At 45.2% G+C, this 19,589-nt stretch overlaps 1 protein-coding gene across 1 annotated transcript in view; it reads right to left on the minus strand.

Moving 5' to 3' along the window:
- The window catches only part of LOC115467099 (protein eva-1 homolog C-like), a 568,384-nt gene that overhangs the window by 371,194 nt on the left and 177,601 nt on the right, over positions 1-19,589 (minus strand). Inside the window, exon 2 of the mRNA XM_030198792.1 lies at positions 3,820-4,037. Coding sequence (XP_030054652.1) covers positions 3,820-3,873 — 54 coding nt within the window. The 5' untranslated portion in view covers positions 3,874-4,037. The remainder of the gene's footprint in view (positions 1-3,819; positions 4,038-19,589) is intronic.

A 19,589-nucleotide genomic window follows, 5' to 3' on the forward strand; every position in this document is an offset into this window, starting at 1 on the left:
CCTTGTACCCCGCTCTCCATCGGCACCAGTTGCTCTGGCCAAAATAAAAACAGATACTCAATGCCAGTCACTGGAAATGGCCTGGCATTGACTATCCAGAGTCAGCACCGACTGCTGCACTTATGTGGGATGTCTCTCGCCGGCTGAATATCAGCCCCAGTGGGCCCGCTGGTAGGTAGTTGGTAGAAGCTGGAAGAATGTAGATACATAGAGTAGTCAGTAGATTTCGGTATGTGTGCCCCTCATGTAATTGCAGTGTAGTATCCACTACTCTAGGAAGTTCTTCAGGGCTGAAGATGTCATCAATGTATCTCAGGTAGAGGCTTTTGGGCATAGAAGTTATAGGAGCCTTGTACTATAGTTATGTTTTTTTAATTTATATTCCACCTTAAACCAAGGCAGATCATACATTAAAACATACATAATCAAACATAAAATTCAACCAATTCAATTAAAACAGAACATCATAAGGTAGGCTGATGACTTAGTTCCACCTAACAGCATTTCCAAATCAAAATTAATTTTGTCCAAATGACAGATAGGCATCTAAAGGACTCCACTGATTGTGTCCTGCACTCATTTCCAGAGATCCTAATCAACTTACTTATGCCTACAAGACTATGCTATTTACCCCATGAAAACAAATTACTCTTCAGGAGCTTTTTGAAGGCCGTCATATCATTCAATGTTCTAATATGTAATGTAATTTATATTTACCCACCTCCAGAACTATACTTCATGCATCTCATCGGGGTGCAACTACCACTGAGTGAGCCCAGCAAAAAGCTCTGGGCCGACCACTGATCTAAGATCTACTAAGTCACCCCTTCCTCCCCCCAGGTCCAGCAACTCTTCCTCCATTTCTCTCCTCTCTGCTCATGATCAGCATCTCTCTCTCTCTCAAACCCCCACACACAGCCTGCCCTGGAGCCTTCCCTATAACATGTTCCATCCACTCTCTGATGCAACTTCCTATTTCTCTGTGAGCAGGATGCATCAGATGAAAGGTTCCAGGGCAGGTCACAGGCAGCAAGTGAGAAGCCCTGCCACTGCCAGCAACCTTTCACAGACAAATTTGAAAGTAGTCATGGGGGGAGGGGGGTTCAGCAAGAGGGAGAGATGTCAAATTGGGGGGCAGGGGGAGGAAGTAGAGGGAGAGATGTTGGACTGTGAGCAGGGTGGAGGGGAAGAAGACATGCAGGAGGGGAGGGGAGATGTTGGACCACAGGAAGAACGGAGGGAGGGAGAAGAGAGGGAGAAGTGTTGGGCACAGTGGCGGAAAGAAGGAAAGGAGAGATGATGGACAATAGGAGGGAAAAGAGTGGGGAAGGGAGGGAGGGAGAAGGGAGGAGAAGTGTTGGACACAGTGGCGGAAGGAAGGAAAGGAGAGATGATGGGCAACAGGAGGGAAAAGAGAGGGGACCATGAGGGTGCAAGAAGAAAGAGAGGAAGAGATGCTGGGGAGGAGGAAGAGAAAAATGCTGCATCATGGGGACAGGGGGTGGGAGAAGAAGGCTGCTAGTTGACATAGGGGCTGGGGTGGGAGAAGGGAGAAGGGCGATGACATAGGGGCTGGGGGTGGCAGAATGGTCTGGGGGCTGACATACGGCTGCGGATGGCACAAGGGGACTTGATGTTGGCAGTTGGTGGGATGACAGAAAGGGGTTGACATTGGCAAATAGTGGGGTGGTAGAAGGCCTAGGAGAGAGGAACTTGGAGCTAACACAGGGGCTGGGGATGGGAGCAAGGGTAGATGTTAAGGGATAGTGTAGAAGAACAGTTCTAGTGCTGGGCTTGGAAGAAGGGGACTGAGGGAAGGGGCTGAAAGAGAGGCAGATGAGAGAAGGGGGGTGGGGCTTGGAGATCTGTTCGATCCTGGGGCTAAAAAGAGGGGTTGGTGAGGGATAAGACTTGGAGGAAGATAAATGAGGGCTGCGGAGAGGCAAAAGTGGAAGATGGAAAGCTCATAGATAGGTAAGATGAGAAATAAGGGAAACTGAAGGCTAAAGAGTGAAAGGGGAAAATTAGGGGTATATCTAGCTGCTGAGTGAAGATGCACAGAAAAGAGAAACAGAGAAAAACGATTAACAGGGAATAATCAGTGTCAGAGACAGCTGTAGAGAGAAAAGGAGAACAGGAGCAAAAAGAAGAAATAAAAATGAAACCCTGGAAAAGAATTAGATGAAGACAAGAAAAGCTGAAAGGAGAGGCTGGGACCAAATGGATTAGTAAAATACAATGCCCAAAGAACAAAGATAGAATAATTTTATTTTCATTAACTAACTAACTAACTGGAATATGCCATCTTGAAATGCACAGCCCTGACAACTTTATATTTGACCACAGTATAGAAGAAAATAAATTTCTGTTTCTCTAGTTTTTGCGCTTCATTCAGACTTGTCAGGGTTTACTACTTCTAGTCAGTGGTTGCTTATTCTGTATTTGAATTCTGTTTGTATTCTGCAGGAGTGATAGAAGTGAAGTTTTGTGCTAGTGTTCATTTCTGTGTAGGGATCTGTAGCAGTCTGGCTTGTTCTATTTTTCCTACAGGGAGGTATCAGTATTCTAGGTTTCTTGCTCTTTAATGGCAAAGTTACTGCTATGCTGCTTTATTATGACAGGTTTTCTATACAGGTTTGGAATGGATATTTTATAGGGTTTTGGTTACTGGAGCTTTGAATGGTCAAATCTTTACAATCAAATCTGAAACTAGAGTATTAGGGGTCTTGCTTGATTCTTCATTCACCTTCACTTCCCATATTAACCAGCTATGGACTATTCAAAATGAGACAGCTACGTCTAGTCAGATCATTCTTCCACCAAAAAGTCTTCGCACTACTAGTGCAAATGTTAGTCCTACCTCACTTGGATTACTGTAACATTCTATTCCTTGGTATTAAGTGTCAATATCAGAAAAACTGCATCTCATCTAAACAAACTGCACTGGCTTCCCATAGCAGAAAGATTCAGGTTCAAAGCTGCTTGTTTAGTTTTTCAAATCCTTCAGCACTTCACTTCTGAACTGCTAAGACCGCTTCACTATGTCTAGTCCAGTCTAACAAACTGAAACAACTCATGCTAGCATCACCGTTCCAAACGACAATTAGAAATCAGAAGATTTTCAGCTCTCTATTCCCCATTCTTGGAGTCAAAATATGGAACTGTCTACCTATTCCCATCAGAACAGAAAACAGCTACCTCAATTTTAGGAAGAGGCTAAAAAAGACTGTTTCATAACAATCCATCATGACTTCTACCTCCTAGTATCATCCATTATCCTTTCCCTAATGTTCTTAGTCTCATGCATTAATCCAATGGTCTCTAATGTTTCTCATACCTCACACTAACACTATTCTCACCTATATTGTAAACCGCACTGAACCCTGGAAAGGGGATATTAGCGGTATACAAGAATTGATTGAATTGAATGTCACCCTCAGTCTCCGCTACCTTGGGAGAGATGGTAGGTGGTTATAGGGGTGTATCTTAATTTTCCACACAGAGCCCATTCAATCCTAGGTATGTCACTGCATCCAGTGTAGAGGACCTCTGATCCTCAAATACTCCTGCCTTAATAAATTGGTTAGTCTATAAGGTGCCACCTGCCTCTGTCATTTTTTTTTACAAGGTAGAATACAATATTGCACAATTGAACAGTTATTATAGCACATTGGCCTAAGACTGGTCAGGGCTCGGACCCATGAGCAGAACTATGAAGAAAATGTACAGTGCTAGAGTGTGCTGCAGTGTTATTCCTCGTATTACCAAAATCAAGAATAAAAATAAGAAAAATATAAAAAGAGTAAGTAGTAACTTTACCTGTACTGAGGTGTCAGTTGAACAGGAGACATCTTCCTTTAGAAAACGTGGCATAAGATTGTGGGTATCGAGCAGGACACATCTGATGGCTTGGAACGCTCCGGCCCATAGAAGGAAGACTGAATACTGATGGTGGTTCTGTGAGGACACCGGAGGGATATATATTCACCATCACAGGCATGGTCCGTGTAATTTTTTAACACTTTTTGATATGTACCCTGCCAAAAAAAGGAAGACAAACTATGAGTTTCCAGAGATTTCAATTATTTCACCTATGAAGTTGTAATAATGCGATATTGTCAATGGATCGTTTCCATCCAGTGGGCCCAACTGGTCCTGACCTAACCCCAGATATTCAACACCAGAGCAACGCGCGACTCCTGGAACTGAATATCGGGATATGTCCACCAACTCAGAAATTAACAGGGCACCGGCTGATATTCAGACTGGTACCCAGTTAACTCGTTGCATAAAGTAGGATAGCTGTTTTGCTGTCCTAACTATGTAGTTACTTAGCTGGTTAGCAGACTGAAAATTGGCTAAGTTTCCACGTTGCCCTAATTCTACTCCAGTCTGCCCACAAACTAGCCAGTTTTGGTATAAGCAGTTAGAGGGGATATTCAGTGGCACTATCCAGTTAAGTGCCATTGAATATCCATAGAAAGCCCTATACAAGTGATTTAAAAGGCCAGGAGCCTCTCCTGGCCGTTTAAATCACCTTGATATCGACTCCAGTGTGTTTAGATTTCCACAGAGATCAATCACAGCTAAAGTAAATATCGCTCTGATAATTACATGTGATATAAATAAAATAACTAGCTGGAACCATTTGAACAAACATTCAAAGAGGTTGCATAGCTTAGGACTTCATGGTTCAGGATAGCATTTTCTTCTGGGCTTGATTAGCCTTCCCTAGATCCGGACAAATCATGGAAAGGCATGAGGAGATTATCACAATTCTTGATATACTCTTCTCTGAAGGAAGGAAGGAAAAGAATAGAAATTGTGGCCTGTAAAGAGGTATGTGTCATATTCTTACCCAGTGCTTTTTTTGTAGAAAAAAAGGTGCCGGTACTCATTGTGGGCGGGGTCACCACACATGACACCGCCCCTATTATAGCCACACCCACATTAGCCACACTTCTTATACCAGCCATGGCGCATATAAACAGACATCATTTGAAAATATTATACTAGTATAGGAGAAAAAATAATGTGATTTTTTTTCATTATAAATAATTTCTGTAAGCTGTTACAGCTCCAGTATACCCAGTGCAAAATAAGACAAATTCCAAACACTAAATGAAAATAAAATGATTTTTTTCTACCTTTGTTGTCTGGTGACTTTGTTTTTCTATCCATATTGGTCCCAGTCTCTGATTCTGCTGCTCTCTATCTGTTCTCTTAACTCCGTTTTCCAGGGCTTCCTTTCCATTTATTTCTTTACTTTCCTCCTTTCTTCTTCTTTTGTTGCCCTGCATCCATAAGTAAAAGCTGGGTCCTCCTCCATGGAATGACTGGAGGAGGTATAACATGGATCCAGCTTTTGCCTAATTTCTCCATCCATGTGCAGTTTTTCTCCTCTTCCCTTTCCTCATCTCCATCCATGTGCATCTTCTTTTTTCTTTCCTCCCCTCCATTCATGTCCAGCACTTCTCCTCTCTCCTCTCCCTCCATCCATGTCCAGCATTTCTCATCTCTCTTCCCTCCTCTGTATCCATATAAACATAATTCTCTCTCCCCTCTCCTCCATCCAGGTCAGCATTTCTCCTCTCTCCTAGCCAACTCCTCCATCCATCCATGTCAGCAATTCTCCTCTATCTCCTGCTCTCCTCTCCATCCATTTCTAGCATTTCTCCTCTCTCCCCTCTCATCCATGTCCAGCAATTCTCACCTTCCCTGTCCTCCCCTCCTGTCCAGCGATTCTCCTCTCTCCCCTCCATGTCCAGCAATTCTCTCTTCCCTGTCCTCCCCTCCCTGTCCAGCGATTCTCCTCTCTCCCCTCCATGTCCAGCATTCTCTCTTCCCTGTCCTCCCCTCCCTGTCCAGCGATTCTCCTCTCTCCCCTCCATGTCCCGCAATTCTCTCTTCCCCTGCCCTCCCCTCCATGTCCAGCAATTATCTCATCCTGCCCTCCCATCAATGTCCAGCAATTCTCTCTCCCCTGCCCTTCCCTCCCATCCCATGTCCAGCAATTCTCTCTCCCTTGCCCTTCCCTCCCCATCCCATGTCCAGCAATTCTCTCTCCCCTGCCCTTCAATCCCATGTCCAGCAATTCTCTCTCCCCTGCCCTTTCCCTCCCATCCCATGTCCAGCAATTCTCTCTCCCCTGCCCTTCCCTCCCATCCCATGTCCAGCAATTCTCTCTCCCTGCCCTTCCCATGTCCAGCAATTCTCTCTCCATTGCCCTTCCCTCCCATCCCATCCCATGTCCAGTAATTCTCTCTCCCCCTGCCCTTCCCTCCCATCCCATGTCCAGCAATTCTCTCTCCCCTGCCCTTCCCATGTCCAGCAATTCCCTCTCCCTTGCCCCTTCCCTCCCATCCATCACCATGTCCAGCAATTTCTCTCTCCCCTGCCCTTCCCTCCATTATGCCAGTGATTCTCCGCATCTCCCCTGCCCTCCCATCGACGTGCAGCAATTCTTCCGTCCCTCCCCTGCCCTCACCTCTCCCATATCCAGCGATTCTTCGTCCCCCCAGCGTCCTCCTTCACGCCTGCCAGCCAGCGTCAGACTCAGAAGCGAACGGTTGCAAGCAGCGATTGGCTGGCAGCGTCGTAGCTTCCTCTGCAAGTCCCACCTACAACTTCCTGTTTACGCATAGGCGGGGACTTGCAGAGGGAAGCTACGATGCTGCCAGCAATCACTGCCTGCACCATTCGCTTCTGATTCCGCTGGCTGGCAGGCAGTGAAGGAGGACGCTGGGGGATGAAGAATCGCTGGATATGGGAGAGGTGAAGGCAGGGGAGGGACGGAAAAATCGCTGAACGTCGATGGGAGGGCAGGAGAGAGGGGGAGAATCGCTGGAATTAATGGGAGGGGAGGAGGAGAAAAAGGTGCCGGTACACCGTACCATTGCGTACCAGCACAAAAGAAGCACTGTTCTTACCTTTCCCACCCCCTTTCAGTGTCATGCAACATGCTCTCATTTGTAAACTAACAATCATTTTAAAGCAGTTAGATTCTGCCATTTGTAATCCCCCAATAAATTATGAGTTTGATATTCAAACATTGCAAATGTTTATGTTTAGATTTTATACAGATGAAATTAGGGCTGCATGTTAATCGCAATCAACACATCAATCATTAATCTCTATTTTAAAAATTAATTGCAATGAATGATTAATTGCCCGCCCATTCTGGCATCTCTTGATTCCCATTGGGACCACTAGTGGCTCTCCCCTCCCCTCCCAGTTTACTTTAGTTGTCTTGCAGTAAATCTTCACCCTGCAGCGGCCGGAAGCGTATGGAAATGCTGCCTCGGCCTGCAGTGAACCTTTCCTTCTGACGCAACCTCCAATTTTCAGAAAGGGGCGCCAGGTCAGAAGAAAGGTCCGGTGCAGGCGAGGCAGCATTTCAATATGCTGCTGACTGCTGCAGGGTGAAGATTTACTGCAAGATAACTGATGAGGTAAACCGGGAGGGGAGGGGAGAGCCGACGCCACAGTCTGGGTAAAAGATGGCAGGCGGGAGAGTGAAGGAAAACGCGGGAGAGGAGACATATTAGGGAGAAAGAGAGAGAGAAAATGGGTGAAGGCCCCCCCCCCAAAAGTTACAGTACCTGTTCAATGGCTTCAGCCCCGACAGCTGATGAAATCCACTTCCTGAGTCACCCCCTTCCTCCTTGTACTGTCTCAGGAGCGAGGAAGTCAGTGGGTTGCCTCCAGTCACCAAAGCTTCCAAGCATGCTCAGTTTGTGAATAAGCTGAGCATAATCAGGGAGTGCCAGTATCAGCAGCTGGAGGCAAACCCACTGACTTCCTTGTTGCTGAGGCAGCACAAGGAGGAGGGGGGACACTTTGGCACTGGATTTCTTCGACCGGCTTCAGCATTCCCACCAGCAAAGGTAAGATATCTAGTGTGTGTGTGGGGAGGAAATGTGCCCCGCCCATCCCTGTGACCACCCCCCCCCCCCCCCCATGAACAGCTGGCTACGACCAAACTTTAACCGCACAATTAATCACGAGATTAAAAGTTTTAATCGTGAGATTAATTGTGATTCAAAATTTTCATTGAAATACAGCCCTAGATAAAATCAGTTAAATCAATACAATTGCTGATGGAGGAGTATTTTTAACAGGTTGTCCTTCCTTTTCTCAGTAATAACTTGCTCTCATCCTTCTCCTCCAATTCCTATCACTTTCTCTCTCAATATTAATTGGTAATTTTTTCCCATTATTTTTAAACAGGGCAAATAAGTACAGACAAGTTATAGGTGATACATTTTTGGTGCAGTAATCTAATATATTTGCGACAAGCTTTCAAGAGTTGTCTTCTCTTCAAAGCATGCCAGGGGCGGACTGAAAGTGGTCAGGGCCCCCAGACAGTAAGGGTCATTGCACCCCCAGGTAAAACACAAATGAGGCAGGTGAGGGTGAAAACGTTCCGACTACGGCATACAGACAAAGGTAACAGGTACTGAACAAACTCTCAGCTTTCTCTGCAAACAACGATTCAGCTTTCTCTACCAACAACGCTCTTGCCACTCTCCAACTCCATAAAATCGCTAATGGGTCTAAAGACAACTTCCCGCTTTCCCTGGTCGCTTTTATTTCAGGTCTAACTAAGGACGTCCATGTTCTCACCCATGCGAAACCATTTTGCTGGCCGTTATACGGTGGGGGCGCCTATCTCGTAATGCCGCCCATAACATGCCCCTAACAAGTCCATAGATGGGCGTCCTCGCGCTGAGGACATCCTTACGGCCCTGTTTAGATTATTGGATTTGGGTGATCTTCTTTCATGGGGATGCCCATGTGCCTTTTGTGTCGCTTTTTGGATGCCCTTCTCTTTCAAAAATGAGCCTGATAGTAGCCTAATGGTTAGTGCAGTGCCATGAGAAACATGTTCAATTCCTACTGCAGCTCCTTGTGACTCTGGGCAGTCATTTAACACTTCTACTCCGTTGCCCCAGGTCCAAAATAAGTACCTGTATGTAATATGTAAACTGTTTTGATTGTAACCACAGACAGATAGTATATCAAATCCCATTCCCTTTCCCTTATAACCACAGAAAGGCAGTTTATCAAGTCCCATCCCTTTTCCCCTGTGCAGAATATTAAAAAATCAATTACTTTCTCACTTGACTTGTCATTTAACGAAACAATATGAACATCTTATTTGCCTTCTCTCTTTTCAATAGGTGATACGGGAGGTGTTCGTGAGAAGATCTCTCTGCCCTACTTTCTTTCATCAGTTGGAATGGAAAGGTTTCAGCTCTGCATGTCAGAACCCTTCTTCACCTTCAGGGGACAGGAGACAAGATAAACATGAAGCTTTCTTTGTTTTGGCTTCCTTATATAATATTGCCGACAAGTGCTTCGGAGCTGTCATTGTCTCTCAAGAAGCATCAAACCTGAGAAAGCAGCTAGTGTACCAAAATACTTCTCTTCAGGTACACAACACTAGCCTAATGCCTAGTGGAGGTCTTCACAAAATACCATCCTGAATTCATACATGGAATTTCTCTATGTTCCTATGAAGAATTGCTAAACCGTAGCATAACTTTTCCATATGAAAAGTTTTTTGAAACTAAGGTAAATAAGATTTTTTCTGATGTTAGGATTGATAATGTACTGGTTCCTGTTTCAGCCTTTTATCCGCACTGCTGGTGGATGGTCCCAGAACACAGTAAGTATACAGAGGGTGGGATGCCTTAAGAGGAAGGTTCCGAGACCATCCCCAGGCAGCACAGGTGAATTACTGCTGCTGCTGGTGAGCTGTAGACCTCAGGGAGAAACACTGATTAAGGTACAATGTGATGAGGGAGATGCTGGACTGATTAGGAGAGGGGTTGAGTGAAGGGTGAGATGCTGGACCCAGGGTGGAGGTGAGGGAAACAGAAGTGCTGACAGTTAAGCATAGGGCCCCTAGGAGTGCAGTGTACTGTGTAGTTGCCCATGGGGGCCAGATTTGTGCCTATTGTGATCCCTATGCTGTCATATTTGAGAGGCCCCCTCCCTCCTATTCAAGCAGGAAGTTAATTTTAATAGTCTTTCATTCTTGTGAAAGAGAATGCAAAAATTCTACATTACACACCAACATTTTATTAAAGCGATACATTAACAATAATGAGGCCCCTTGTAATATGAGGTACTAAGATGAAGCTTGTTTAGCTTATATGTGAATCCAGCCCCGGTTGGGAGCATTCTCAGCACCTGCCCACATAGATAACACTGAGAAAATGAATTTCGTTAAGTAAGTGCTTTGCAGAACATGTGGATGCACCTACAGAATTAAGGTGATGTTGTGATCTACATGATCTGCTGCAGTAAGTTAGTAAACAGTACGTTACCATGTGGTTCCTTCAATGTGCAATCCATATACTTTCCTTGCCTTATGCCATGCTATGCAGTTAACATGGGAATTAGCCTACACAAAGAAGGTAATTCTATAAAGGAGCGCATACATTTAGGTGACAAGAAGATTACTATGTGGGGCCTACTTTCCTTTATAGAATACTTGCATAGCAGCACAAATATGTGATTGTCTCTGAGAAAACATGACTAAAGTCACAGATGCAAAATGCTGAGAACGGTCCATTTTCATGTCATGGGTCCAAAAGTATTCATATATTTGAACTTCTGTAACTTTTTTTTTTTTACATTTTTTATGAAGTTTGGATTGTTGAATTGCAAACTAGTAAAAAAGGTCCGTTTCTTACAGAAATAAAACGGGCGCTAGCAAGGTTTTCCTCAGAGTGTGTATGTTTGACAGAGACTGCGTGTGAGAGTGAGTGTGTGTGTGTGACAGAGAGAGAGTGAGACTGTCTCCTCTGTCCCCTGCCCCCGCTCCAGCCACTCAGCGATTCTTCTCTCTCCCCTGCTCCCCCTCCAGGCACTGAGTGGTTCTCCTCTGTCCCCTGCCCCCCCCCCCCCCGTAGCCACCCAGCGATTCTCCTCTCTCCCCTGCCCCCCCCAGCTACCCAGCGATTCTCTTCTCTCCCCTGCCCCCACTATCCAGCCACCCAGCGATTCTCCTCTCTCCCCTGCCCGCCTCCAGGCACCCGCGATTCTCCTCTGTCCCCTGGCCCCCCTGTAGCCAACCAGCGATTCTCCTCTCTCCCCTGCCCCCCCTCCAGGCACCCACCGAGTCTCCATCGCTCCTTTGAAGCCCTGCCTGTCTGTAGCCTTCCCTTCGAGTTTGTTCCCTCTGAGTCCCGCCTTCTGATGTCATTTCCTCTTTCCGCGAGGGCAGGACTCCGAGGGAACGAACTGGAAGGGAAGGCTACAGACGGGCAGGGCTTTCAAAGGAGCGACGGAGGACTCAGTGGTGCCTGGAGGGGGGGCAGGGGAGAGAGCAGAATTGCTGGGTGGAATGACGGACGGGCAGGCGGGGGCGTGGGCATTTTTTACAGACTGTTGACTGGTTCCTCATTCTTGTGACATTGCGGGACAGTGAGAGCCAATGAAACGCTGAGTTACAGACTTACGAACCCTACATTGCCACAGTGCCACGGAGTCAGCTTCAGAACGTTGGAGGTGCTTTTTATTATATAGGATGTTCTAGTGACTTTAGTTACATTTTCCCAGAGATGGTCACATATGTTCAAATATTTTAAGCCTGACACTACTTAACCAGCCATAATGCTGACATAAATGCTCACACCTAGATTGCCAGAACACACATGTAAATTATAGGATTTCTACATTTGGGCTACATTCAGTAACTGCAGTCAGTAAATAGCGCCCAAATTTGGGGCTGAAAAAAGAGTGCTAAGCACTATTCTATAAACAGCATTCTGTGATAGGCACCATTTATAGAATACTGTTTAGCACCGGGATATGTGCCCAATTTTGGGCATGAAGATTTACACCAATTGAAACCTGGTAAATCTTCGCACCTAAATTAGGGGTGATCTGGGAAATTATAGACCAGTAAACCTGACGTTGGTGCTGAGCAAAATAGTGGAAACCATTATAAGAATAAAATTATGCAACACGTAGACAAACATGTTTAATGGGACAGTCAGCATGTGTTCAGACGAGGGAAGTCTTGACTCACCAATTTGCTTCATTTCTTTGAAGGCTGAATAAACATGTGGATAACGGTGAGCCGGTTAATGTAGTGTATCTAGATTTCAGAAAGCTTTTGATAAAGTTCCTCAAGAGAGACTCCTGATAAAATTAAAGAGTCATGGGATAGGAGGCAAGGTTCTGGTGTGGATTAGGAATTGGTTATTGAACAGAAAAAAGAGGGTAGGGTTAAATGGTCATTCTCTCAATGGAGGACAGTGAACAGTGGAGTGCAGCAGGGATCTGTACTGGGATCAGTACTATTTAACATATTTATAAATGATATGGAAATCTGAACGATGAGTGAGGTGATCAAATTTGCAGATGATACAAAACTATTCAAGGTTGTTAAAACACATGCGGACTGTGAAATATTGCAGGAAGACTGGGTGTCCAAATGGCAGATGAAATGTAATGTGGACAAAATGCAAGGAGATGCACATTGGAAAGAATAATCCAAATCACAGTTACCTGATGCTAGGTCCACCTTGGGGGTCAGCGCTAAAGAAAAAGATCTGGGTGTCATTGTAGATAATACGCTGAAATCTTCTGTTCATTGTGAGGTGGCATCCAAAAAAAGCAAACAGGATGCTAGGAATTATTAGGAAAGGGATGGTGAATATACTGAAAATACTATAATGCCTTTGTATCGCTCCATGGTGTGTCCGCACCTTGAGTATTATGTTCAGTTCTGGTCACCGTATCTCAAGGAAAGATACAGTGGAATTAGAAAAGGTTCAAAGAAGAGCGACTAAAATGATAAAGGGGATGGAACTCCTCTGTATGAGGAAAGGCTAAAGAGGTTAGGGCTCTTCAGCTGGAAAAGAGATGTCCTGAGGGGAGATATGATAGAGGTCTACAAATCCTGAGTGGTGAAGAACGAGTATAAGTAAATCGATTTTTTACTCATTCCAAAAGTACAAAGACTAGGAGACACTCGAGGAAGTTACATGGAAATACTTTTAAAGCAAATAGGAGGAAATATTTTTTCACTCAAAGAATAGTTCAGTTCTGGAACTCTTTGCCGGAGGAGGGTGGTAGCAGCGGCTAGCGTATCTAGGCTTAAAAAAGGTTTGGACAAGTTACTGGAGAAAAGTCCATAGTCTGCTATGAGACAGACATGAGAAAGCCAATGCTTGCCCAGGATTGGTAACATGGAATGTTGCCACTATTTGGGTTTCTGCCAGGTACTTGTGACCTGGATTGACCACTGTTGGAAACAGGATACTGGGCTAGATGGACCATTGGTCTGACCCAGTATGAGTATTCTTAGGTTCAGTGCTGGTCACTGGAAAAAGCCCAGCATCGACTATCCAGATTTAATGCTGGCAGTGGACAGCAAAAGCGCTGCCCGCCGCCGGCTGAATATTGGGCCCAATTAAACCATAAAAATACTGGGTTAGTTCATAACTTTGTGACACTTCTGAAAGAAGCCAAACTGAGGGTAACTTTAAAACAAAGCACACTTTAGAGTCTGTGGGTACTTTCACCCTCTGACCTTACATCTGTTTTCAAAGGGAACAATTTCTCTTTGAAAACTAACTTGGGAAAAGGAAGTGACCAAATCTGCACTTACTGGGGTCAACAGTCAGCTGGCGGTGCTCAGCACCGCCACTGGCAATATTCGCAGATATTCAATATCAGGCCATGTCCGAATTTTGGCACTGAATTTCCAGGTTTGCGGATCCGGCTAAAGCATGGCCAGTTAAGTGTGATATTCAGGGCGTAACCAGCTATGGGGCACCACATAAAAACAGGACTGACTTTTATGTGGTCCTGTTATGCAGGGACTTGGCCAGTTAAGTTCTAACTATTGGCACTTAACTAGCAAGTGCTGACTCCACCCCTGGAACATCCCCCAAATAGCTGGCTTTGAGATGGGAGCTGACATTTTCAGAGGCACTAACCAGTTAAGTGTCACTGATGGCCAGTTAGCTCCAAACAAGTGATTTAACCAGACAGGAGCGTCTCTGGCCGGTTAATCGCTTTGAATATTGATCCGACTATTTGTACAGGTCCTTCTTCAATGAAATCTTAAGTGTATATTTTTGAAATCCAAACATAGGCACATAAGGGCACTCTCAACCCAGAACACCTCCTTGACGTGCATATACCAATGTGCATCACCTGCCATTCCCACACAACTCTACCCATATAGGTGATAGGACATTTCAAAAGTTCCATTGCTGTGTTATAAGGCCTTGAAAAGTTGTCCTCAGCGGAAACTAAACATATACTTTAGAAATGCAAAAACTAGGCAGCTGGTACAAAGAATACCAGGGTAGTAGTTTACCCCCCACCCCACCCCCAATTAAAGGGCTATGCATGCATGCATACTTACAGAAAATATTCTCCTTTAGCTCTCAGTACAGAGGGCTAAAAGCAGTTGAGGGTAAATGCAAGCATTTCAAAAACCAGTAGCTATTATTAAGAAAGACATGCCTGCGACAGGGCCATTTTCAGGAAACAAGAAACCTGCTCCCAGAATTTGTCAGGGCTTATCAAAGTGACAGGAACATAACCATCTACTTATTTTTCTTATTAATCTGCACTTTCTGGGTTGATTTAGCATTTTTTTAGCAAATCAGCCTGAGAGCTTTACGTATTATATTTCCTGTTGGTTCAAAGGTCTCTTGTCAAGTTTTGTTGGCAGCAGTATTCATGTTTCTCATAAAAAAAAACAAAAAACAAAGGATGGGCAGGTCAAGAAATTCTGAAATTCTATAGGCTCCATACAGCACAAAATGAATTAAACCAACAAGTCTGCAGGAACAGACAAAGTTAACTAGGGCAGAATGATCTGGGACAGAGAGTTATTGCAGTATTGAAAAAATTAAACCCCTTAGTCAATACTGTAGCATTTTCAGTTCTTCCTGTTCGTAGAAAAGGGAGATGAAAGGCAGTGCCACTTAACCAGCTTCAACACTTCATTCCAAACCTAGGGACCTGTTTACTAAGCTGTGCTGTAGGTGCGCTAGCGTTTTTAGCGCGCACTAACACTAGATACACGCATTGGCATGCGCTGTTTTAGGCGTGCTAAAAACGCTAGCGCACCTTAGTAAACAGGGTCCCTAGTATAAACAAGAAAGTTTTGTATATATAGGTGGCTGGGGCAATAGATGGAAGAACAAGAGGATATATAAAATAATGAGTAGAGTGGAACGGGTAAACGTGAATCGCTTGTTTTCTCTTTTCAAAAATACTAGGACTAGGGGGCACATAATCAAGCTACAAAGTAGTAAATTTAAAACAATTGAAGACAATTTTTCTTCACTCAATGTGTAATTAAACTCTGGCATTCGTTGCCAGAGAATATGGTAAAGGCAGTTAGCTTAGCAGGGTTTTAAAAAAAAAGGTTTGGGTGGCTTCCTAAAGGAAAAGTCCATAGACCATTATTAAATAGACTTGGGGAAAATCCACTGCTTTATTTCTAGGATAAGCTGCATAAAATGTATTGTACTGTTTTGGGATCTTGCCAAGTCCTTGTGACCTGGATTGGCCACTGTTGGAAACAGGATGCTGGGCTTGATGGACCTTCAGTCTGTCCCAGTATGGCAATACTTATGTACAATAGCGATGGGCTTCACCTCTCTATGGCAGGCAAAAGGATCCTATCTGAGAAATTCAATCAATATATGGACAGGCGTTTAAACTAAAGGAAGGTGGTGGCAGAAGAAATAAAAAAAAAAATTTCAGTAAGTCACTCCCAGCATAAATACTACAGTGGAACAACAAGAGACAAGATCTCAGCAACGGGAAGGAGGTAACCAAAACAAGAACTTCACAAAATATAAGCTAGACATCAAAAGATTGGTGGAAGTCTATGAGCGCAAATACACATAGTTTAGAAAATAAAATTCCTGAGCTGGAAGCCCTAATGGTGCATGTAGGCTTGAACATTATGGCCATTACTGAGATATTGTTTAATGAGTCTTATGACTGGAAAGTCACCATACCTGGCTATAACAATTCAGGAGAGATAGAGATGGCAAAATCAGAGGAGGAGTAGCTCTCTATATAAAAGACAATATCAAAGCAGCTGAAATGCAGGGATTGTGGGGGGAAAGAGGAAGCCCTGTGAATTTGTGGGAAGTAGAGATAGTACTCTCATCCATACTGATGTAGTCTACAGACCTCCAACTTAAAATAGAAGAACTGGACATAGACTTGATTAATGATATTGCAACAGTAGAACAGAAAGGAGAGGTGCTGATATTGAGTGACTCAAATCTACTGGATGTGGATTGGAGTTTCCCCATCTGCAAATCAGGAAAGAAGTAGAAAGATAGTGGATGCCCTTCAAGGAACTTTGCTTAGATAAATGATGAGGGAAACAACCAGGCAAGGGTTGTTGCTAGATTTAATACTCACAAACGAAGAGACTCCCACTGATATTCAGCCAGCGGCAGGCAGCACTTTGTACCAGCTGGGCTGTGTCTGGTGACTAGCATTGAATATCTGTGTTTTTTTGGCAACTAAACACTTAACTGGTTAAGCCGATATTCAATGGCTGACCGGTTAAGTTATAACGGTAAAGACAGGACTGCTATTTATATGGTCCAGTTTAACCACTAATCTTATCCATTCTGGCACTGAACATCTGCACCTAACCGGATAAGTCGTACGACATAAGCCAGTTTAAAACGGTTTTTCTGAATTTCTGTGATTAGCCGCAAAACCGCTATTTAACTGGTCAGTGGCCATTTCTGATTGGTTAAATAGCGCTGAATATCGGGGGGACTGTGTCTAATGTCTGGGTGCAGACCCACCTGGATAGCATTAATTACTGCATGGTATGGTTTGATATAAGAACTGAAGTGGAATGCTGTCACAACAAACTCAAAGCCCTGGATTTCAAACATGCTGACTAGGGCAAAATGGAGCTGTATTTGAAGAAGGAGCTCAGGGCCATGCCAACATGGTAAGCGAGTAAGCATGGCAGGAGGGCGCCATCCTCTGGGGGGCGCCCTGCCACACCATGCTTACCTCGCCCTCTTCTCCCCAGATCCTTTCCTTTTTTTTGTTTAAATTTACCTCTGTCTGGCGGCAGCGTAGCGTTAGTGAGAAGGAGGTGGCGCTCCCCCGCCCCGACGTGTCAGTCTTCCCTTCGCTCAGTTCCGCCTTCTTCTGACATCAGAAATGATGTCAGAAGAAGGCGGGACACTGAGCGAAGAGAAGACTGACACGTCAGGGCGGGGGAGCGCCACCTCCTTCTCACTAACGCTACGCTGACGCCGGACAGAGGTAAATTTAAACAAAAAAAAAAGGAAAAGGATCTGGGGAGAAGAGGGCGGGTAGTGTAGCGATCGTTTCGCGGGGGGGGGGAGGCAGAGCGGAGCCAACTGCAGTGGGGCGCCGGAGACCCTAAGGCACAGCCCTGAAGGAGCTGACAGGGTAGGAGGAGATTCAAAAAAATGGAAGAAAAGTGGACTAAATTGAAAGGGTCTATAACAGGGCAACAGATCTTTAAGTAAAGAAAGTAAATAAAAGCAAGAGGAAATGGATATGGCAGTGGCGTAGCTAGGGTAGTTGACACCCAGGGCCGGTCATTTTTTAACACCCCCCCCCCCCCCCAAATCCAGTACTAGGCATACCGAGAATACAAAAACACTCAGGACCTATAGCGCAATTCTACCATACCATAAGCAGTCATTTCTACAAGTCACACAAGCATCTTAAACCTACAGTGAGCACTAGAACATCAATTCACCTATTGTAAAATGAAAACAGAACAGATTAGTACAGATCGTCGATCCTGCACAGTCAATGCCAACCGAAAGCCATGTCTTTTTCACAAACACAGATACACCCTAATCCACTATAGAATAAGTAATCATAAACTTTCTATTTAGACAAAAATTAAACTGAACCCCCGATGCCAGACTCTGCATACAATGCAACACCACAGAAACAGAAAATGTCACCTAGTACTGTGCAAAATATAATGACAGTGGATGTAAATTTGAAAAAACTAACAAATCCGATCACCACTTTACAAATTAACAAATAGAAATAAAACAAATATAGAAAATAAAATACCATTTATTGGACTAATACATTTAGCTTTCAGAGGCCAAAACCTCCTTCCTCAGGTCAATACAGTATAGTGCTGTTATAGTATCCTATCCTGACCTGAGGAAGTTTGTTCTCTGAAAGTTAAGTCAAAATGTATTAAAAATTAGTCCAATAAAATGATTACCTTATTTATATGTTCTATTTATAAACATTTATTAACAAATAAACACAGATACAATACTATACCCTAAAGCAAAAAAATTAAAAATATATATTTTATTTACAGTTTGTTGTCTCTGGTTTCTGCTTTCCTCATCTTCTTTTCACTGTCTTCCTTCCAACCAGCATCTGTCTTCGCTCTTTCTCTGAAATCCAGTGTCTGCCCTCTCTAATGTCCCTTCCATCCAGTGTTTGTCCTCTCTCTCTGCCCCTTCCATCCACATCTGCCCTTTCTCTCTGCCCCTTCGATCCGTCTGCCCTCCCTCTCCAATCCATCCAGGGTCTGCCCTCCCTCACGCTCCCCCTTCCATCCAGGGTCTGTCCCCTCTCTCTGCCCCCTCTTTCAGCCCCTCTTTCCACCTGCACCTAGTTCCAGTTCCAGCCCACATCTCCCACCTGCCACCCTTTCAGCCTCACTATCCCACCAGTCCCCAGCCCTTTTCTCCCATCAGTCCTGGGCTTCAGCCCCCCAGCCACTTCTCCCTGTCCCCTTTAAAGCCCCCAGTCCCCACAGTTTCAGCCCCTGCCCCTTTTCAGCCCCCAGTTCCAGCTTCAGACCCCTTCTCCCATGAGTCACCTTCCCTCCCCAGCCCCCTTATCCCCTCTGAGCACCCCCACCCCTCCCCGCTCCCCATTCTCCCCTCTGAGCACCCCCACCCTCCCCAATCCCCTTCTCACCTCTGAGCATCCCTCCTCTGAACTCCCCACCCCTCCCCAATCCCCTTCTCCCCTCTGAGTACCATTCTGAGCTCCCCCACCCTCCCCAATCCCCTCTGAGCCCCCCTAACCCTCCCCAATCCCCATTCTCCCCTCTGAGCACCCCACCCTCCCCAATCCCCTTCTCACCTCTGAGCACCCCTCCCCAATCCCCTTCTCCCCTCTGAGTACCCTTCTGAGCTCCCCCACCCCTCCCCAATCCCCATTCTCCCCTCTGAGCACCCCTACCCTCTCCAATCCCCTTCTCCCCTCTGAGCTCCCCCCCCGACCCAGTCCCGTCCCCCCTCCATTGAGAGCCACAGAGCCCTCTTCTCCTGCCACCCGCCTGCCTTTTTCTTTTTTTAAATCCGTGCAGCCACGCAGGCAGCGCTTCGCGTCTGCCCTGGGTGTGCTGTGAAAGAAGTAAATCGCCAGCGCTGGCGTCGGGCCTTCCCTCGATGTCCCGCCCTCGAGGAAATAGGAAGTTACCTCACAAGAGGGCGGGACATCGAGAGAAGGTCCGACGCCAGCACTGGCGATTTACTTCTTTCACAGCACACCCAGGGCAGACGCGAAGCGCTGCCTGTGTGGCTGCACGGATTTTA

Source organism: Microcaecilia unicolor, chromosome 3 (assembly GCF_901765095.1).
Source record: "Microcaecilia unicolor chromosome 3, aMicUni1.1, whole genome shotgun sequence".
In the NCBI taxonomy this organism is placed as follows: Eukaryota; Metazoa; Chordata; class Amphibia; order Gymnophiona; family Siphonopidae; genus Microcaecilia; species Microcaecilia unicolor.